General features: G+C 40.7%; 3 protein-coding genes across 4 annotated transcripts; all 3 read right to left on the bottom strand.

The window, feature by feature from the left end:
* LOC134091940 (zinc finger protein OZF-like) lies at positions 1–4,292 on the bottom strand. Of its 2 annotated transcripts, XM_062544810.1 has the most exons (4): positions 4,178–4,292; positions 3,641–3,951; positions 1,488–2,138; positions 1–1,403 (listed from the first exon to the last, which is right to left on the bottom strand). In XM_062544810.1, exons 2-4 carry the CDS (start codon positions 3,912–3,914, stop codon positions 691–693), a joined length of 1,638 nt encoding a protein of 545 aa, XP_062400794.1. In that variant the 5' UTR covers positions 3,915–3,951; positions 4,178–4,292; the 3' UTR covers positions 1–690. The 2 variants fall into 2 exon arrangements, with proteins under 2 accessions (XP_062400794.1, XP_062400713.1); XM_062544729.1 differs by having other exon boundaries at positions 1–2,138.
* A 1,309-nt stretch (positions 4,293–5,601) lies between these two features.
* On the bottom strand, positions 5,602–9,295 carry LOC134093726 (zinc finger protein 883-like). Its single transcript, XM_062546974.1, has 3 exons — positions 9,162–9,295; positions 8,578–8,886; positions 5,602–7,044 (listed from the first exon to the last, which is right to left on the bottom strand). Exons 2-3 carry the CDS (start codon positions 8,846–8,848, stop codon positions 5,894–5,896), a joined length of 1,422 nt encoding a protein of 473 aa, XP_062402958.1. The 5' UTR covers positions 8,849–8,886; positions 9,162–9,295; the 3' UTR covers positions 5,602–5,893.
* Positions 9,296–10,616: 1,321 nt separating this feature from the next.
* Positions 10,617–20,244, bottom strand: LOC134076224 (zinc finger protein 260-like). The gene is made up of 3 exons (XM_062531227.1): positions 20,158–20,244; positions 15,260–15,562; positions 10,617–12,580 (listed from the first exon to the last, which is right to left on the bottom strand). Exons 2-3 carry the CDS (start codon positions 15,522–15,524, stop codon positions 10,617–10,619), a joined length of 2,229 nt encoding a protein of 742 aa, XP_062387211.1. The 5' UTR covers positions 15,525–15,562; positions 20,158–20,244.
* Positions 20,245–22,268: the final 2,024 nt, after the last annotated feature.

The raw sequence follows: 22,268 nt of genomic DNA, 5'->3' as shown, positions 1-22,268 counted from the left end.
TATATTTGATTCAATTTTATTTTTTTTGCATGCACTTTTCATCAATAACCAAACACATTTATAAAACAGTTTTTTTTGTTACAGAAAGAGGACAATATAGGTCATTATGGTGTTAGCATATGTTGCTAACACCATAATGTATGTTTTGTGCTGGCTATGTTTCTTTCTTCTTTGTGTATTAGCATATGGGCTTCAGTTAAAAGAATTGCAGGGCCAAACAAATGACATCATCAATCACATTCATTTAATCATTTAGCTTGTATACAATAAGCCCATATACGAGGCGTCTTGTTCTGCTTTTGATTCACGCTAACAGTGTGCATTTGCTAGGGATCTCATGAGGTTCTTGTCCTCAACGCAATGCTTACGCATGTGGCGATAACAACTCGACAAGTGTGAAAACCTTTTCCACATCGGGAAACAATTCACAAGGCCTCTCTCCAGCGTGGGTTAGCACGTGAGTTTTAAGACTACAAAGTTGTCGACAACCTTTTCCAAACTGGGCACATTTATAAAGCTTCTCTCCAGTATTTGTAAGATTGTGGCGTTTAAGATCTTGGGATGTTCTAAAAGCTTTTCCACACTGGGCACATTTATGAAGCTTCTCTCCAGTATGTGTACGCACGTGGTATTTAAGAGTATAGAGGCGAGAAAAACCTTTTCCACACGGCAAACAGTTATGGCGCCTCTCTACAAGTCCTCTATGAAGAACCTCTCCTCTGTGCTTAACTGCTTAACAACAGTGTGTCTTAGCAAATGGCGATGAAGATGTGAATTTTGATAAAACCCTTTTCCGCACTGGGCACATTTATGAGGCTTCCCTCCTTTGTGATCAAGCATGTGGCGTGAAAGGCTTGAGCTGTGATTAAAACCTTTTCCACACTGGGCACATTTATAAGGCTTCACTCCAGTGTGTGTAAGCATGTGATAATTGAGATCTGTGGAGGTTATAAAACCTTTTCCACACTGGAAACATGTATGAGGCTTCTCTCCTGTGTGTGTAAGCATGTGGCGTTGAAGATCTTGGGATCTTCTAAAAGCTTTTCCACACTGGGCACATTTATGAGGCTTCCCTCCAGTGTGTATTAGCATGTGGCGATTAAGATGAAAACTTTGATAAAACCCTTTTCCACACTGGACACATTCATGAGGCGTCTCTCCAGTATGTGTAAGCATGTGGCGTTGAAGATCTTGGGATGTTCTAAAAGCTTTTCCACACTGGGCACAATTATAAGGCTTCTCTCCAGTGTGTTTTAGCAAATGGCGATGAAGATGTGAACTTTGATAAAACCCTTTTCCACACTCGACACATTTATGAGGCTTCCCTCCTTTGTGATCGAGCATGTGGCGTGAAAGGCTTGAGTTATGATTAAAACCTTTTCCACACTGGGCACAATTGTAAGGCTTCTCTCCAGTGTGTGTAAGCATGTGGCAATTGAGCTCTGTGGAGGTTATAAAACCTTTTTTACACTGGACACATATATGAGGCTTCTCTCCAGTGTGTGTTAGCATGTGGCATGAAAGACTTGGACTTTGTGTAAAACCTTTTCCGCACTGGGCACATTTATAAGGCTTCTCTCCAGTATGTGTAAGCATGTGGCGATTGAGATCTGAACTGTGATAAAAACATTTTCCACACTGGACACATTTATGAGGCTTCCCTCCTTTGTGTTCAAGCATGTGGCGTGAAAGGCTTGATCTGTAAGAAAAACTTTGTCCACACTGAGAACAGTTATGAGGCTTCTCTCCAGTGTGTATGAGCATGTGGGTTTTAAGAGCCATGATGTGAGAAAAAGCTTTTCCACACTGCAAACAGTTAAGTCTTTTACGAGACATCACTCTTTTGTGTACAAGCCTGTGCCGTGAAAGACTTGACATGTGTGAGAAACCTCTTCCACACTGGGAACATTTATGAGGCTTCTCTCTAGTGTGTTTCTGCACGTGGCGGCTAGCTAGTGAGGATGTGGTCAAATTCACCCTGACTGAGTGTGTTTGCTGGTGTTTCTCGAGTGCTTTCAGGGTCCTGAAACTCTTCCAGCACACAGTGCAGTGGTGCCGTCTTCCTTTGAGTTGCAGGCTGAGCTCATCACTCTGTCCATGTGTCTCCTGTTGGGTTCCGTGTGGATATTCTGATGCACCTGGAAGAGTTACCATAGAGACATAGAATTAGAATGAGGGAGTTGCAGCAAAGATCCTTAATTACTGACAAGATAGAGCAACATAATGCATCTCTATGGAAGAAAAATTCTAACAGTTCCTGTCTGCTTAAAGAGGCGTGTCGCAAAGACGTCATAGTGGGATATTGATTTCTGTCAGATTGGCAAGCAGTTCAGTTCGAATGTTAACAGGTCTGCTTAAAGGGGGATTTAGCCCCCCTCCGCTTTGCGAAGATAGAACGCGGAAATGATCGAACGTTTGCGCCTCTCGCTCCGCTTTAACCCTCTCTGGTTGCAGGTTGAGTTCATTAGGCCCTGTGTCCACCAATTGCGTTTTTCGAGGTTGAGGGGCGCTCTCGGCATAAAAAACGTGTTTGGTGGACACAGCACCTTATTCTGTCCATGGATCTTCTGTTGTGTATCTGGACTAAATCCAAATGTAAACAAATGCAGCTGAAGTGCAACACAGAGCTAAGCTAAGCACAGCAGGTCATACGAGTGTTCTTTCAACGTTGCTATGCATACAGTGACAGAACATAGTGTGTTTTTGTATGCGTGGATGTGTTTATGTGTGCGTGCGTGTGTGTGTGTGTGTGTGTGAGGATTCAACTATCATACAAGTGTTTTGTCAATGTTGCTATTAATACAGTGACAAAACATTGTGCGTTTTAGGTGCGTGGGTGTGTGTGAGAGAGCGTACGTACGTGCGTGTGTGCGTGCCGTGTGTATGCTTGTGTGAGGGCCTGTATGTGTGTGTGCGGGCCTGTGTGAGTGTGTGTGAGGAATAGGTCATATGAGTGTTTTATTGTTAATAATACAGTGACAGAACATTGTGTGTGTGTGTGTGTGTGTGTGTGTGTGTGTGTGTGTGAGTGTGGTGCTGTGTGTATGCTAGTGTGCAGGCCTGTATGTGTGTGTGTGTGTGTGTGTGGTGCTGTGTGTATGCTAGTGTGCAGGCCTGTATGTGTGTGTGTGTGTGTGTGTGTGTGTGTGTGTGTATGTGTGTGCTAGTGTGCAGGCCTGTATGTGTGTGTGTATGTGTGTGTGTGTGTGTGTGTGTGTGTATGCTAGAGTGCAGGCCTGTATGTGTGTGTGTATGTGTGTGTGTGTGTGTGTGTGTGTGTATGCTAGAGTGCAGGCCTGTATGTGTGTGTGTATGTGTGTGTGTATGCTAGAGTGCAGGCCTGTATGTGTGTGTGTGTGTGTGTGTGTGTGTGTGTGTGTGTGTGTGTGTGTGTGTGCTTGTGTGCAGGTAAATACAGTGTCAGAGCAGTTAGCATATGTATCTATACATAGTCAGTTCTGGAACAAGCCAGCCTGGCCAGTGTTTCCAAACACAGTTCTGTTGTCTGTTTGTTATCAATAATCATATAATCATATCAGCACAAAGAACTAACATGACAAAGACAAAGTATGTGGATATGATACATTTAGGATGTGTGTGTGTGTATGTTTGCTTGCTAAGGGTATCTGAAAGGACTTACTTTCCAGCAGATCATCCTCGTGCTCATCGTCTTCAATCTTCACTTCAATCTCCGCTATTGTCTGTAGTGTCTCGGTATGAGTTGGCGTCACTTTGGACTCCGCAAAGTCTGATCCAGTTCTATACTGAAGCTGTTCTTCACCAAGTTGAAATGCAATTATATTCCCATATGTCTCCTCTACGATATCTTCTTCTTTCACCATTACGGTCAGCTGGTATTGGTTTTGTGTAGCAGCATCGTTACAGTCCGAAGTAAACTGAAGTCCGAGATCCATGTTCCCAACGCATTAAGATGATCCCATCCGAAGTTTTCTGTAGTATATAATCAGAGCAACACACACAAACTAGAACGCCATTCAAGCTCTTTTTTGTAAGTAAAAGAAATAAGATAACAACATTAACTGGTACATGCTTAATTGGCAAATGGCGTAGCGTAGCCTATCCATCTTGGGATAGTTATGTTCGAATTTAGCCTACCTACACACTGTAGGAGATCAAGAAATCGACCGGTGAAATTGTGTCTAAACACTCAACTTACCTCAAGTCACTCAATTAAGCTCTGAACCTGGAGATCAGTTGAGACTGTCTAGATTGCCCAGATCGAGAAAACGCCGTTTTATTTACTATCCTTGAGCCAGAGAATGCGGAAACTCGGGAAACTCCCGGGAACTCTGAAATTGAATTCCTCGTGGTTGGCAAACGACAGACAACTACGCTTTACTGCCACCGTGTGGAATGGAGTTTCACTGCAGGAATGTAAAATAGACGGTGTTGGGAAGTAACTGAATCTATTATGTAGGCCTATTCTTCTAGCATAGAAATCTAGTTTGGCTTGCCAGGCTAGTATTCTTCTGGATAACATACAAAATATGAGTGATGTATTTAAAAAATACAGTCACATTTTAAAACAATGGTGTTCAGAATACAATTACATTAATATCAGGGATTGTCTTTTAAAACATTATAACACACAGGCCAAGGCTTTTCAAATTCAAACTCAAATCCTGAATTGCACCATACAGCCTATATAGCCAATCTCTCAGATGACTCCTCTCTCTCCCCCTGTCTGTTCATCTTGAGAGCCTAAATGTGAAACCTCTCAGAGAATGTGGAGTGTAAAATGAGGCCAACAGGGCCTACATCCAGCCAGCATGTTTTAGGTCAGTATAGAGGCTCTTGTTTCTTGACAGGGTGATCTCTTCTTCCCCTCTGTCTCTCTCAACTCTCACTCTCACCTCTTCTCTGTCTTGTCGTTCAATTCCCTCTGCTCGCTCGCTATCTCTCAACTCTCACTCTCTACCTTTTCTCATATAACCATTGATATGGTTTTTAATATGTGACCCTGCAAAGCGAAACCAGTCGCTTTGGTAAAATCTACAACATTTATTTGTGCTCACATGAACGGTCATAAACTAAGCTTTCCAACAATATGTATATCGAAGGTATTACAGAAGCTATCGCTAAGATAACCGCATCCAAAGTTGACATGGTTCTCCCGTCACGATATGCCAGAAGAGGATAAATAAATTTTTTAAGCGGCGTGGAAAACGGGAATGATTGCAAATGTGTTGAATCTTCACCGGGTTGAAAACATATTTTTTTCTGTGAAATGAGTCCACTGTATGAAACTGTAGACTGTATACTGTCGAATTATGCGAAAACGTGAAATTCGACATTTTAACCCGGAAGTTTGTTTATTGTGGATTTTCTCAAAATAGTACCGTGCGACAAGCGACTGATTTTGCTATGCAGGGTCACATATTAACCATCAGTAATACTAACCCACTCTATAGCTATCTTTCAACTCTCTGCCTTTTCTCTCTAGTACCGTTGATATGCTCATTAATACATATTAATGTCTGAGGTTCTAGCCACTGTTTCCATGGTTACACTCTGTTGATCAACTCTAAACCAGTTCTGTACAGTATGCTGCCTTTAATTTCAATAATGACTCAAAGAAAACGCATCTGTATATTTTATTAAGAAAAAAAAAAATATATATATAAATATATATTTTTTTGCATGTACTTTTCATCAATGTTTTTCCAACAATAACCAAACACATTTATAAAAAAAACTGCTGGCTATGCTTCCTTCTTCTTCTTTGTATATTAGCATATGGGTTTCAGTTAAAGGTCGTACCAGCAATTGCAGGGCCAAACATAAATGCTCACATTCATCTAATCTTTTAATCTTTCAGCTTTTTTTACAATGAGCACATATATGAGGCGTCTTATTCTGCTTTTGAATCACGCTAACAGTGTGCATTTTCTAGGGATTTCTTGAGTTTCTTGTCCTCAATGTGATGCTGACTTATGTGGCGATAACAACTCGACGCATGTGAAAAACCTTTTCCACATCGGGAACATTCATAAGGCCTCTCTCCAGCGTGGGTAAGAACACAAGTTTTAAGACTAGAAAGTTGTCGAGTTGTTTTCACAAACTGGACACATTCATCATGAATCTCTCCAGTGTGCGTTAGCATGTGTCTTTTAAGAATTGAACTTCGTGAAAAACCTTTTCCGCACTGGGCACATTTGTAAGGCTTCTCTCCAGTATGTGTAAGATTGTGGCGTCGAAGACTTTGGGATGTTCTATAAGCTTTTCCACACTGGGCACATTTATGAGGCTTCTCTCCAGCGTGTGTAAGCATGTGGCGATTGAGATCTGAACTTTGATAAAACCGTTTACCACACTGGACACATATTTCATACTGAGAACAGTTATGAGGCTTCTCTGTAGGCTTTTCTCCAGTGTGTGTAAACATGTGGCGAAATATGTGGCGATTGAAATTTTCGGAGGTTATAAAACCTTTTCCGCACTGGACACATTTATGAGGCTTCTCTACAGTGTGTGTTAGTATGTGTCGATTAAGACTTGAATTTCGATAAAACCGTTTTCCACAATGGACACATTTATGAGGCTTCTCTCCTTTGTGTTTAAGCATGTGGCGTGAAAGGCTTGAGTCGTGATTAAAACCTTTTCCACACTGAGGACAGTTACGAGGCTTCTCTCCCATATGTGTCCGCATGTGGCTGTTAAGAGCCATGAGGTGTAAAAAGGTTTTTCCACACTGCGAACAGTTAAGTCTTTTATAAGACATGTCTCTTTTGTGTACACGCCTGTGCCGTGCAAGACTTGACGAGTGTGAGAAACCTCTTCCACACTGGGAACATTTATGAGGCTTCTCTCCAGTGTGTTTCTGCACGTGGCGGCTAGCTAGTGAGGATGTGGTCAAATTCACCCTGACTGAGTGTGTTTGCTGGTGTTTCTCGAGTGCTTTCAGGGTCCTGAAACTCTTCCAGCACACAGTGCAGTGGTGCCGTCTTCCTTTGAGTTGCAGGCTGAGTTGATCACTCTGTCCATGTGTCTCCTGTTGGGTTCCGTGTGGATATTCTGATGCACCTGGAAGAGTTACCATAGAGACATAGAATTAGAATGAGGGAGTTGCAGGTTGAGTCAGAGAGGGTTAAAGCGGAGCGAGAGGCGCAAACGTTCGATCATTTCCGCGTTCTGTCTTCGCAAAGGGGAGGGGGGCTAAATCCCCCTTTAAGCAGACCTGTTAACATTCGAACTGCACTGCTTGCCAGTCTGACAGAGATCGATATCCCACTATGATGTCTTTGTGACACGCCTCTTTAAGCAGACAGGAACTGTTCGAATTTTGCTTCCATAGAGATGCATTACGTTGCTCTATCTTGTCAATAATTAAGGATCTTTGGTTGAGTTCATCATTCTGTTCGTGGATCTTCTGTTGGGTTGTATCTGGGTCAAACACAAATTGAAACAAATAGTGCATAGAAGTGTTTTGTCAGTGTTGTTATTAAAACAGTAATGGAACATTATGTGTGTGTGTGTGTGTGTGTGTGTGTGTGTGTGTGTGTGTGTGTGTGTACTGTGCCTGTGCGTTTGCTTGTGTGCAGGCCTGTATGTGTGTGCGTGTGCTTGTGTGCGGGTAAATACAGTGACAGAACAGTTTGCGTATGTATCTATACATATAGTCAGTTCAGGCACAAGAGGAGATGGTCAGGGACAGTGTTTCCAAACTAGCACCATCAGTTCAGGAAAGTTTACATTGCACTACATTTAGCAGTAGCCTAATTCCCATGCCTAATTCAACCCACACATAGCCTATAGCCCATAGGCTTCAGCCCCCCCCCCCCCAAAAAAAAATATATTTCCAAGCCCCCCTATAACTTTGCATGTTATCAAAGTTGGATAAAAACACAAAACAAATAGTGATGATCCATGTGTAGGCTAGGCCTAATGCATCTCAAACTCAACCCAGGCATTCCCAACCCCTCCTAAGGAGTTGTCTTATTCATTCCCTTTATGCCCATATTTCATATAATTCTGGCCAACTTGAGTTGCTCTCACTGTGTAGGCTTAGCCTAAAACCTAAATTAAATAGTTGGGATGTAAAAACAGGCATAGGCTACCTTTATGCATTTATTTTATTAATAGTAGGCCTACCCCATTCCCAACATCATCTAGAAAAATGTTGGTTCTGATAAATGTTCTTCAAACAATGACGAAGCCTTTGTGCGCTCCTGGGGCTAAGCACCCCTAACCCCTCAATCCTAGATACGCCCCTGCTATAGCCGCCCAAGGTGATGTAAGGGAGGCAAGAAAATGCTGTTGGATTCATTACGTACTATATTGTGTTGACTTTAGGGTGAAACTAACAAGATCACACTAGCATTTTCTAAGAAAAGTTCGCCGTGTAGAAGCTGGTGTTGAAGTGTGGCGTGTGAGTATGAATATGTAGGCTTAATTTGTTATCAATAATCATATCAGCACAAATAACTAAATGTAGGGTGTGTGTGGGGGGGGGGGGGGGGGGGGGGACCTAAAAGGACAAAGTATGTAGATATAATACATTTAGAATTTGTGTATGTGTGTGTAGCCTATTTGTTAAGGGTATCTGAAAGGACTTACTTCCCAGCAGATCATCGCGCTCATCGTCTTCAATCTTCACTTCAATCTCCGCTATTGTCTGTAGTGTCTCGGTATGAGTAGGCTTCACTTTAGACTCCGCAAAGTCTGATCCAGTACTATACTGAAGCTGTTCTTCGTCAAGTTGAAATGCAATTATATTCCCATATGTCTCCTCTTTGATATCTTCTTCTTTCACCATTACGGTCAGCTGGTATTGGGTTTGTGTAGCATCATCGTTACAGTCCGAAGTAAACTGAAGTCCGAGTTCCATGTTACCAACGCACCAAAGATGATCCCATCCGAAGTTTTCTGTAGCCAGAGCAACACCAAAGTATTTTTAAATACAGAAATGTCTCTGGCAACACACACAAACTAGAACGCAGTTGAAGCTCTTTTTTGTAAGTAAAATGAACAATATTATATTGTTTATTTGACTTACAAAAAAAGAGCTTCAACGGCGTTCTAGTTACATGCCTACCGGTAATTGGCAAATGGCGTAGCATCTTGGGATAGTTATGTTATGTAGCCTACTGTATGAGATCAAGAAATCGGTCGGGGAAATTGTGTCTAAACACTCAACCTACCTCGAGTCACTCATGCACAGATCAGTTGATAGGTCGTCTAGATTGCACAGATCGAGAGAACGTGTTCAATCCCTCAGTTTTATTCACTAGCCTTGAGCCAGCCAACGTTGCTGAAACTCCCGGGAACTCTGTTGGAATTCATCGTGGTTTGCAAACGACAGACTCTACTGCCACCGCGTGGAATGGAGTTTCACTGCAGGAATATAAAATAGGCAGTGCTGGGAAATTGGAATCTATGTATTCTGGACAACATACAAAATATGAGTGATGTATTCAAAAATACAGTCACAATTTAAAACAATGGTGTTCAGAATACAGTTACATTGATACAAGGGATTTCCTTTTAAAACATTATAACACACAGGCCTAGGCTTTTTCAAACTCAAATTTAGATTTCCTTTCACTGGAACAAAGGGGCCAAGCCCAATTCGGGGGTGGCCTCTTCCTGTTCCAACATGACTGTGCACCATTGCACAAAGCAAGGTACATAAATAAATGGATGATAGAGTTAGGTGTGGATGATCTTGAACCTGCACAGAGTCCTGACCTCAACCCAGTAGAACACCTTGGGGATGAATTAGGTAAATCTGAGAGCCAGTCTCCTCGTCTGTATAGACCTCACAAATGCGCTTCTGTAAGAATGGTCGAAACTTCCTATGAAAACTCCTAAACCTTGTGGAATGCCGTTCCAGAAGAATTGTAGCTGGTATAGCTGCAAAGAGTGAACCAACATCATATTAAACCCTATGGAGAATGGGGTGTCACTTATGTTCATATGCGAGTCAAGGCAGGTGACCCAACACTTTTGGCAATATAGTGTACAGTACCATTGATATGCTTAACACTGACTTACAGTAATACTAATCCACTCTATCTCTCAACCCTCCCTTTCTGTATTTTCTAGTAGATCTATCATTGATATGCTAATAAATACGTATTAATGTCTGTTGTTATAGCCACTATTTCTATGGTTACACTCTGTCCCCTCAGTTCTGTACAGTAAGCTGCCTTTAATTTCAATAATGACTCAAAGAAAACCAATCTGTATTTTTTATTCAGAAAAAATGTTTTGCATGTACTTTTCATCAATGTTTTTCCAACAATAACCAAACATATTCAAAAACTGATTCTTTTTTTTACAGAAAGAGAACATAGATCATATAGACATATGTTGCTAACACCATAATGTATGTTTTCTACTGGTTAGCATATGGGTTTCAGTTAAAGGTCGTACCAGCAATTGCAGGGCCAAACATAAATGATCACATTCATTTAATCTTTTAGCTTTTTTACAATGAGCACATGTAATATGTGGCGTCTTGCTCTGCTTTTGATTCACACTAACAGTCTGCTTTTGATTCACACTAACAGTGTGCATTTGATTCACACTAACAGTGTGCATTTGATTCACACTAACAGTGTGCTTTTGATTCACACTAACAGTGTGCTTTTGATTCACACTAACTTTTTTAGTGCTTTTGCTAGGGATCTCTTGTCCTCTACGCGGTGCTTCCGTATGTGGCGATAACAACTCGACGCGTGTGAAAAAACTTTTCCACATCGGGAACATTCATAAGGCCTCTCTCCAGCGTGGGTTAGCACGTGAGTTTTAAGACTAGAAAGTTGTCGAAAACCTTTTCCAGACTGGGCACATTCCTGAGGCTTCTCTCCAGTGTGCGTTAGCATGTGTCTTTTAAGAATTGAAGTTTGTGTAAAACCTTTTCCGCACTGGGGACATTTATGAAGTCTCTCTCCAGTGTGTGTAAGATTGTGGTGTCGAAGACTTTGGTATGTTCTAAAAGCTTTCCCACACTGGGCACATTTATGAGGCTTCTCTCCAGTGTGTATGAGCATGTGGCGTTTCAGATGTGAGGAGGTTCTAAATGCATTTCCACACTGGGCACATTTATGAGGCTTCTCTCCAGTGTGTATGAGCATGTGGTTTTTAAGAAATGAAATTCGTGAAAAACCTTTTCCGCACTGGGGACATGTATGAGTATTCTCTCCAGTGTGTGCTCGCATGTGGCATGAAAGACTTGACCTTTGTGTAAAACCTTTTCCGCACTGGGGACATGTATGAGGCTTCTCTCCAGTGTGTGTAAGATTGTGGCGTCGAAGACTTTGGGATTTTCTATAAGCTTTTCCACACTGGGCACATTTATAAGGCTTCTCTCCAGTGTGTACTAGCATGTGGCATGAAAGACTTGAACTTTGTGTAAAACCTTTTCCGCACTGGGAACATGTATGAGGCTTCTCTCCAGTGTGTGTAAGATTGTGGTGTCGAAGACTTCGGGATGTTCTAAAAGCTTTTCCACACTGGACACATTTATGAGGCTTCTCTCCAGTGTGTACTAGCATGTGGTGATTGAGATTTGCAGAGGTTCTAAAAGCTTTTCCACACTGGGCACATTCATAAGGCTTCTCTCCAGTGTGTATGAGCATGTGGGTTTTAAGATTTGGAACTCGTGTAAAACCTTTTCCACACTGGGAACATTTATGAGGCTTCTCTCCAGTGTGTACTCGCATGTGGCATGAAAGACTTGAACTTCGTGTAAAACCTTTTCCGCACTGGGGACATGTATGAGGCTTCTCTCCAGTGTGTGTAAGATTGTGGCGTCGAAGACCTCGGGATGTTCTAAATGCCTTTCCACACTGGGCACATTTATGAGGCTTCTCTCCAGTGTGTATGAGCATGTGGGTTTTAAGAGTTGAAATCAATGGAAAACCTTTTCCACACTGCGAACAGTTATGGCGCCTCGCTACAAGTCTTTTATGAAGAACCTCTCCTCTGTGCTTACGTATGTGGTGATAACGACTTGACATGTGTGAAAAACCTTTTCCACATTGGGCACATTTATAAGGCTTCTCTCCAGCGTGTGTAAGCATGTGGACTTTAAGATTTGAACTTTGATAAAACCCTTTTCCACACTGGACACATTTATGAGGCTTCCCTCCTTTGTGTTCGAACATGTGGCGTGAAAGGCTTGAGCTGTGATTAAAACCTTTTCCACACTGGGCACATTTATAAGGCTTCACTCCAGTGTGTGTAAGCATGTGGCAATTGAGATCTGTGGAGGTTATAAAACCTTTTTTACACTGGACACATTTATGAGGCTTCCCTCCTTTGTGTACACGCATATGCCGTCCAAGACTTGACGAGTGTGAGAAACCTTTTCCACACTGGGAACATTCATGGGACTTCCCTCCAGTGTGTTTCTGCACGTGGCGGCTAGCTAGTGAGGACGTGGTCAAATTCACCCTGACTGAGTGTGTTTGCTGGTGTTTCTCGAGTGCTTTCAGGGTCCTGAAGCTCTTCCAGCACACAGTGCAGTGGTGCCGTCTTCCTTTGAGTTGCAGGCTGAGCTCATCACTCTGTCCATGTGTCTCCTGTTGGGTTCCGTGTGGATGTTCTGATGCACCTGGAAGAGTTACCATAGAGACATAGAATTAGAATGAGGAAGTTGCAGGTTGAGTTCATCCTTCTGTCCATGGATCTTCTGTTGGGTTGCATCTGGGTCAAACACAAATTGAAACAAATAATTCATAGAAGTGTTTTGTCAATGTTGTTATTAATACAGTGATGGAACATTATGTGTAGTGTGTGTGTGTGTGTGTGTGTGTGTGTGTGTGTGTGTGTGTGTGTGTGTGTGTGTGTGTGTGTGTGTATGGGTCACATTGATAGAACGCCGGTCATTATCGGAAAATAAGTCCCGACAGGATGAACAGAATCCCAACACGCAGCGGAGGGGTTTTGCTTCGTCCTGAAGAGACTTATTTTCCAATAATGACCGCCGTTCTATACATTATCCCGCTTATTATATGGCTACGTGCCAAAACGAGAAAAGAAACTTAACTCAATTTCTTTCTTTAAAATGTCTTTAAAAGTCTTTAGCTACCGTTTCGTGGCTTCCGCTAGAACTAGGATGGTCTGAATAGGACCGAAAATGTTTTGCACGCACTTTTTGGGTAGCACTTTTTTAAATGCAATAAAAACCAACTTTTTGCATCGGCTATAGCGGTGTGCGAATTCCGTTCCTCCTGACTGCTGAATTCCGCTAGAACTAAAAAAAATAAATAGTTCGCCACAGTTGACAGTTGTTAGGTGTTGCCTGGCAACATACTTAGTAGCTGAGTTTTACTTTCAATGAAATCCATTGCAACCAACGAACGGATTTGTTGCGGATTGATATTAAAGACGTGAATTAAAAGCACAAAACCTGTTGCCATTGACAGCGGTATATACTTTGCAGCGGTCATTATATAGATTTAACAGACCTCAGAACGTTGGGAAAGTCCATTCAAGTGAATGGAACTTTCTGCAGCACTCTGAAGAGCCGTGTAATAACACTCTTTTAATAACAAGTCATAATTGTGTGAAACATTTTAAACTGGTTGACCTTTATTGTGTTAAATGTGCGAAATGTCATACGGTAAAACGGCACTCGCTTAATGTCAATGAAGAGAAATGTTATTAAAATTATAAAAAATAGTTTTAAATCTTCAAATTTTCTCTTTGGCATATTTTTTCAAGTCTTTAGATAAATAGTGCAAAGTCTTTAGAGGATAGATAGATCATTTAAAAGCATAATTAATATTTAAAACACTTTGTTCCGTGAAGACACATTTTCCCTTATGTCATTCGGTAAAAACAAAGACTGGAGGCCATTTTGAACTGTAGACTCATGACTCTTGTCATGTGACATATAATGTCTTCACTAAGAAGACCCCTGAAGACCACCCAAGTTGGAAATAAGTTTAAAGTTTTGCTCCTAAATTTAAGTTAATTTCACCTTTTGTAAGGGTCATACCATGTGTCACAGATTTGGGTGTCATTCGGTCAAACATTATAAAAGTGTTTATAAAGTTGTTTTTTAATATGATATTATTAAAAAATATATTTAAAAATTATTAAAAAACAATCGCTAGATTAATCGTTTAAAAAATAATTGTTTATCCCAGCCCTACTGAGGATATACCTTGGGACTCAGTCCCAACGGGGCAAAATAAATGATTACCTTTGACGGAGCTATAGCTTATAAAAACGCTTATCTCAAGAATACTTGAAAAATGTATTGAAACCAAATTTGGTACTTGGTGCATCCTCAGAAAAGGGAAAAAAATCCATCAATTTCATGGGTTTTTTTTAAATTATTATTTCAACTGGGTTGAGACTGAGGGTGGGGGGCATAATTTCTGTGCAATCAGTTTAACATGTTTAACACAAATATGATTTGTTATTAAAAGAGTGATACATGGAATTAAACAATTTACAGTTTTTTCACAAAAAAATAAAATGGGAAAGGTAAAAATGTATTATTCAAAACAATGCGATAAAAATATTATTTATTATTTTCTTGTTATTGTCTGTCTAGTGTTTTATTTGAATATTAGGTTCAGCTAAAGGCTGGCTTACATTGTACAATTTTGTTTAGTTTTCACAGTCAGCAACTATATTTCCAAACGGCGGAAATCATGGGAGTTGTACTGGAATCGCAGCGTGCTCCGGTCAACTAAATAGTTTAGTGTAAGGTCCTAATCTTAGCGGTTTTAAGTCAGTCGGAGTCAGTCTCTTTCTAGCTTTGCTGTTACGACAATATCGCAATTCTTTTTAGTCGTGGCTCATGCAAATAGTGACGTTAACATTAAAAACCAATAGTCACCTCGCTCCAACACCAAACAGGAAGGGGCAAAATAGGCGACAGGTGTAGTGTATATGATTATTTGTTATTTAATTTCTTATAAATTATTTGTTGGCTATTCTACGTGACAGAACAACTGTATAATCTGTTAGGGATGTCACACATGAGACACTGTAGAAACACGAAACAATTACTTTGATATGAGTAGGCTATCGTATATGAGTTCCTGTTGATATGTGCACGATGGAAATAATTTGAAGGAATCTAATACAAGGCCGTAGTCATGCACTGTAATAAGAAGAAGCAGCAGAAGTTGTAGCAGACTTGGATGAACAGTATTTGCATGCACTGTAACAATCATATCAGCACCAAGACCTAAAAGGACAAAGTATGTAGATATAATACATTTAGAATTTGTGTATGTGTGTGTATTTGTTAAGGGTATCTGAAAGGACTTACTTCCCAGCAGATCATCGGGCTCATCGTCTTCAATCGTAACTTCAATCTCCGCTATTGTCTGTAGTGTCTCGGTATGAGTAGGCTTCACTTTGGACTCTGCAAAGTCTGATCCAGTTCTATACTGAAGCTGTTCTTCATCAAGTTGAAATGCAATTATATCCCCATATGTCTCCTCTATGAGATCTTCTTCTTTCACCATTACGGTCAGCTGGTATTGTGTAGCGTCATCGTTACAGTCCGAATTTAACTGAAATCCGAGATCCATGTTCCCAACACACCAAAGATGATCCCATCCAAAGTTTTCTGTAGCATAATCAGAGCAACACACACAAACTAGAACGCCATTCAAGCTCTTTTCTTTGTAAGTAAAAGAAATACTGGGTCATTCCACCTCAATTCAACCATCCCAGATTTGCTTCAAACTTTTACCATCTAAAGAGTAACCATTTGAACTAACTTAGCTAAAATATCAGATTGGTATACCTAATACATCCAGGGAAAAACATTTTTGAACATGTACCCCCCTTCTGATTTTTGGCACATTTGCACCCTCATCTTACTCTGCAGCACAGTTCAGATGTCATTATCTCAAAAAGTGGTGAAGTTAAAGACTTCAAATTTTCTGTGAATAATGATTGCTACCTATAGACTTCACATATTAATTCGTAAGCCATATGTGTTGATACTGACTGTGTTTCAATCTTGTGAGATCAGAAGAAAAATCACAGATTTTCACCCCCCCACACACTGGGTGCCCCATTGCACAATTTGTAAACAAAATGTTTGGCAAATGGTTACGTCTCTCTACAGATGTGTTAAAGCTGTCTTTGAAAAAGTAATTAAGAGGTGTCTATATTATTTTTCTGCTGGAAGTATTGTAACACAAAACTGAAAAATAATCAATTTGGATGATATTGTATCTCTCCATTACAGAGGTAAGCCAAGCTATACGAATTGAGGTGGAATTACCCTAATATAACAACATTAACTGTAACATGCTGAATTGGAAAATGGCGTATATAGCCTATCCATCTTGGGATAGTTATGTTAGAATGTAGCCTACACACTGAAGAGAGATGATTAATCGACATGTGACACGTGCCAGTGGCATGGAAAATACATGTCACTGGGCCCCAGTCGTGGCGCGACTGGCTGGGGCACCTGCACCGTACGCCGGCGACCCGGGTTCGATTCCCGCCCGGTGGTCCTTTCCGGATCCCACCCCTACTCTCTCTCCCACTCATTTCCTGTCACCCTACACTGTCCTGTCTGATTAAAGGCATAAAAGCCCAAAAAAATATCTTTAAATTTTTTAAAAAAAAAAGACATGTCACTGGATTAATCAACATGTGCCATGTTCCAATGACAAGTAAATGACATGTCACTGGATTAATCAACATGTGCCATGTTCCAATGACATGTAAATGACATGTCACTGGATTAATCAACATGTGCCATGTTCCAATGGCTTACATGTAAATGACATGTCACTGGATTAATCAACATGTGCCATGTTCCAATGACATGTAAATGACATGTCACTGGATTAATCAACATGTGCCATGTTCCAATGACATGTAAATGACGGGTCACTGGCATCGGCATTTGGCATGCCACTTCGGCATGCTCAGAGCAGTAGATAAAACAGAATGGCGACACTATAGACCCCAGAGGAAACAATGGCGGACGTTTTTCCAGGCTACAACCCCTGGCATAAATTATGGAATCACCAGACTTGGAGGATGTTAATCCAGTTGTTTAATTTTTTAGAAAAAAGCCAGATCACAGACATGACACAAAACTAAGTTCATTTCAAATGGCAACTTTCTGGCTTTCCTCTGTCAGTTTGTTTTTCATGATTCCATAATTTTTGCCTTGGAATTGAGTGATTCCATATTTTTTTCCCCTCTGGTTGGTCTAAAACAAGCAACTGTTATTAATTTTTTTCTTGATTTCCTTTAATGTTTCCTAAAGCCAGAAAGTTGCCATTTGAAATAAACTTAGTTTTGTGTCATGTCTGTGATCTAGCTTTTTTCTAAAAAATTAAACATCTTAATGAACATCCTCCAAGACTGGTGATTCCATAATTTATGCCAGGGGTTGTACTTCTCTGCGTTATGGAGAGCTCAACCAAAGATCGTATAGTTACTAAGATGAATCATAAAGGGTTTTTTCAATGGAATGAAATGGCACCCACTTCCGCCTCCTAAAGGGGCGTGATCAGTGACGAGATAATCGGTTTAGAACGGTGTAGAATCAGCAGAAGCAGGTGCCGTTGATGACAGGTTTATTTCTACCATAGAAATGCTCCCGTTTGCCTCTTAAATGGGAGTGGCAGTTGCGTCACAGTGAAACCGGAATTTACCCTCATATGAATCGTCTCGCTTTATGAACCGTCTCTGGCTCAACAGTTCCTATACATTGTCAGCGGTAAGTAAATGAAAGCAATGTTTTTTAATTGTTATTTATATATATATATATATATATATATATATATATATATATTTTATATATCAACTGTGCCATACTAGTTATTTGAGTTGTTTGTGCTGCTCATTTAGTTATGACCGAAATTTCAGAGCCATAACGTTACGTTAGCCTACAAAGCTAACCTTAGACGTGGAGGGAGGCTAGCTTAAATATAATGTTATGTCAATAAGGAATGTCAATGACTATGTCAATAAGGAATGTCTATTTTACAGCTCACGCACATTCGAAATGCAATGAGGGGGGAAACCGTAACGTGATCTTAATCCATGCAATACACGGATACATCTTAATACATGCAATTCAGCATCAGATGTGCTCGTTATCAACGAGTTTGTGATTAAGTTATTGGTGGACAGTGGAACTAATTAATGGGATAACATTTGCTTTAGACCTGATCTAGCTTGCTAGAAGGAAAGTTTCATGGCACTATGAAGTGAACCTGAAGCTGAACTTGTGACCTGAACATGACATGAACTTAATTCACAACGGAAATTTCTGTTATGAACTTCAGGCCAGGGAAGCTGTAGAAGCAAAACATGTACTGTACACTCCTGCCGTGTGTCACTTGCCTACTGTCCAGTCCTGTCCTGTGCCACTACCACTCACTGATCTATAAAGAATACCTGGAGAGAGCATCTACGTCAAAATTCTGAAGCCTACATGGCGGCGGCCATTATGGGACCACTTTCCATAGGAATGCATAGACAGTGAAAGACAGTAAAAGAATGTTGCCGTTCTGCAACAATGGAATTAGAACACCATGCACGCCGCCATTATGGGACCACTCGGGACAGTTCCATTGGCTTCATTGTTGATGGGTCAGCAACAATGAGATAGTCTATCCAGGTATTCTTTATAGATCAGTGCTACCACTTACCTACTCTCTCCATTTTAGGACCAAGGATGCAGAGCACAAGGGTGTGTAGTAAATGTAGTTTATGGTTTAGGTCCAAATGAAGGGACCCTCCAACCTCTCCAATACATCTTCCTCAGTTAACATTCTTGTAGGTGTGCATAGTGTATATACAGCATCCTACCCCTACTCCATCCACCTCCTCCAACCTCCACCCCCCTACCCCTCCCCAGTTGCAAGTTTTTTTTGTGTTGTGATGTAATGTGTGATTATGTGCTAATACTGAGGTGTTTTTTTTCCTGCCCCCACACTGTTCTTTCCACAGGAGCATAGTCTGAGGGTTGCCTTTTTTCTCTCCTCCCTCTCCTCATGTTATGCTGTATTTTTTATTTACTGTACTGTAAATGTTGGGCAGGCTGGTGTCAATTTCGTTGTACTTGTTACAATGACAAATAAAGAGCTTACTTACATTGTGTCTTTGGTTGTTGACACACAGTTTTTCAGACTTGGGAATCAGAATGTCTTTGCAAATCTAAATGGGTCTAATCCCTCCTTTTTATGTTGCAGTCTCACCATATCTCCCCCTCTGCCTTTTTTTTTGTGTTTGTTCCTATTCTTGTTGTTGTTCCACATATTGAAAATAATAAACAAATGTAGTGAAAACCCAAAATGTATCATCCTTTCTAGCTGTTAAGTGCTTTCTTTAAACAGTTAATTGCTTATTGAGTTACAAGTGTGTTATCGAAACAGTGGGTGTCCTGAACAAACTGTTGAACAAACTTAATTTTGAGCAAACAAACTTTTAATATTTCGGCTGTTATTGCTCGTTATTTGTTAATGTATTTTTGACACATGGCTAGTCTTTAAAATATTAGCCCACTAAAGCGGTGTAGTGGCCATTAGGCCATTTCTTCAAAAGAAACTAATTAGCAGATTGAATGCTTAATCTAACTTACTTTTTTCAGCTGTTACTGGTTGCCATTTATATAGTCTACTTATTTGCTAGATGTTTATGGCTTACTTTTACTTTTAAATTGTGAAGGCTGTGTGGTAGGCCTATATTTAGGTTGGCAACCTTCATCTCATCAAAAGAACAGGAGAGGACATGCACATCTCAAATACCTACGGTAATCGAAATGAATGTGTTTTGTATCTTGAGTTAATTATACATACAGAAAGGAAAATTGCGGAGCCCAATAAATGTGATGCCCAGTAGGCTAAGTAGGTTAGGCTAAGCGGCAATGTTAGAACTAGCTTACCAAAGAATAGGCTACTAGCCTATATTTCAGAACGATGTTTGCAGAGCAATTAAACTTGCAATATCATGGGCACTAACGTTAACATGCTAACCCACGTCATAGCACTTAAAGTTGAACTCCTGTTTGGTCTGTTTCGATGTTTCCCGTGACATGTCGATTAATCCAGTGACATGTCTTTTTCATGCCACTGGCACGTGTCGTGTCATGTCGATTAATCATCTTAACATGACACCTCATATGAATGAGATCATGAAATCGGCCGATGTAGGCTATTTGTGTCTAAAAACTCAACCTACCTCAAGTCACTCAATTAAGCTCTGCACTCGGGGATCAGTTAATAGACCGTCTAGATTACACATATCGAGAAAACGTGTTCATCCCCACAGTTTTATTATTCACTATCCTTGAACCAGAGATTTGCTTGAACCAACGTTGCTGAAACTCCCGGGGACGCTGTTGGAAATTCCTCTTGGTTGGCAAACGACTACGCTTTGCTGCCACCGCGTGGAATGGAGTTTCAATGCAGGAATATAAAATAGACGGTGTTATGATCGAAGTAACTAAATCATGTATTCTGGATAACATACAAAATATGAGTGAGATATTTAAAATATACAGTCAAACAATGGTGTTCAGAATACAATTACATTTATATCAGGGATTGCCTTTTAAACATTGTAACAGGCTTTTCAAATTCAAACTCACCATGCAGCCTGTGTGTCTCTCAGATGACTCTCTCTTCGCCTCTCTGTTCATCTTGAGAGCCTAAATGTGACCCCTCTCAGAGAATGTAGAATGTAAAATGAGGCCAACAGGGCCTACATCCAGCCAGCATGTTTTAGGTCAGTTTAGAGGCTCTTGTTTCTTGACAGGGTGATCTCTTCTCCCCCCTGCTTTCTCAACTCTCACTCTCACCTCTTCTCTGTCATGTCGTTCAACTCCACCTCTGTCTCTCAACTCTCACTCTCACCTCTTCTTTGTCTTGTCCAACTCCCCCTCTGCTCTCCCGCTATCTCTGAACTCTCCCTTTCTGCCTCTTCTCTATACACTAATCCAGCGCGAACTTTATGGGCGCTGCCATCTTGAATATCGCCATTACTGCGTGCCTGCAAGTATGACGAGTGACACTTGCCTGTGCTTTTCAATGAAAGCATCCTGTCAGAGAATGTCTAACAAGAGATCCCGCTCATGAAAGAAAATGTCAGGTGAAAGGGAACATTGGATCAATGATGTCAGACTGTGCCAAATGAAGGTAATTTATTAACAACATAAGGTATTAAGACGTGTATTAATGACAGCTAACCTCTGCAACAGCCGTCTATGGAACCAAGGGGCTAATTTCTTAGCAGCCAGCCACGCAGTAATGGCGGCGCTGTGTTACTTCCGTGTTTCGCTGGATTAGTGTATACCATATTATGCTTAAAGGGACACTTCACCGATTAGCATTAAGCGTTGTATCTTTGGAAAACCAGTCATGTTTTTGAATGGTCGTGCATCATTCCCTCAGTTTGCCTCAAGATGGGAGAAATATGGATTTCATTGTTGGACTTCCTGCTTCATACATCATTGAAAGCAGGAAGTCCTATTCATGGGCTTCATTGAAATCTGTAATTCTCCCATCTCAAGGCAAACTGAGGGAATAATGCACGACCATTCAAAAACATGACTGGTTTTCTAAAGATACAAAGCTTAATGCTAATCGGTGAAGTGTCCCTTTAATTCATCTCGACTTATCTACTGATACTAATCCACTCTATATCTCTCCATCTCAATCTGGTCTTTTCTCTCATACATAGTACCATTGATCATGCTTATTAAAGCAACACTAAAGAGTTTTTTGTACCTTAAAATAATGTTTCCAAAATCATTTCAGCGGTTCATCAACTCGTAACGGGGTGAACGGCACTTCTGCTATCACTTTCCGGCCCTCTATCGGCTATAACCGCACTATATAACTTTACGAGGTGGGATAGTGTATCTGTAGTTCGATGAAATGAGACATCAGAAACTACAAATTTGACTTGCTTCGATGTCGCAATACATCATACTTTCATAAAATCATGCAACATATTCTACCTTGTCTGTTATTTGCTGGGTAAACAAATAGCGTGTGTGCGACAGAGGAAAAGTGCTTTAGTGTTGCTTATTAGGATCAACCATCATGACTTATAGTAATACTAACCTTTAAGAAGAGTAGCTGTGTGCACATCCCACCAGGTGCAGGACAAATGGATAGTAACTATGGAAGGAATGTAATGTCCGCAAAACTGATAAATTGCTCCCGGTTTTGCCTGATGAAGGGTCGAAACGTTGCATTCTTTCATTAAACCAGGAGCAATTTATCAGTGTTACAGACATTACGTTCCTTCCATCATTATAGTAATACTAACCCACTCTATCAACTCTG

This window comes from Sardina pilchardus, chromosome 1, assembly GCF_963854185.1.
Source record: "Sardina pilchardus chromosome 1, fSarPil1.1, whole genome shotgun sequence".
NCBI classification, from domain to species: Eukaryota; Metazoa; Chordata; class Actinopteri; order Clupeiformes; family Clupeidae; genus Sardina; species Sardina pilchardus.
The sequence above is the reverse complement of the archived record's forward strand: the minus strand, read 5'-3'. Positions and strand labels throughout refer to the sequence as shown.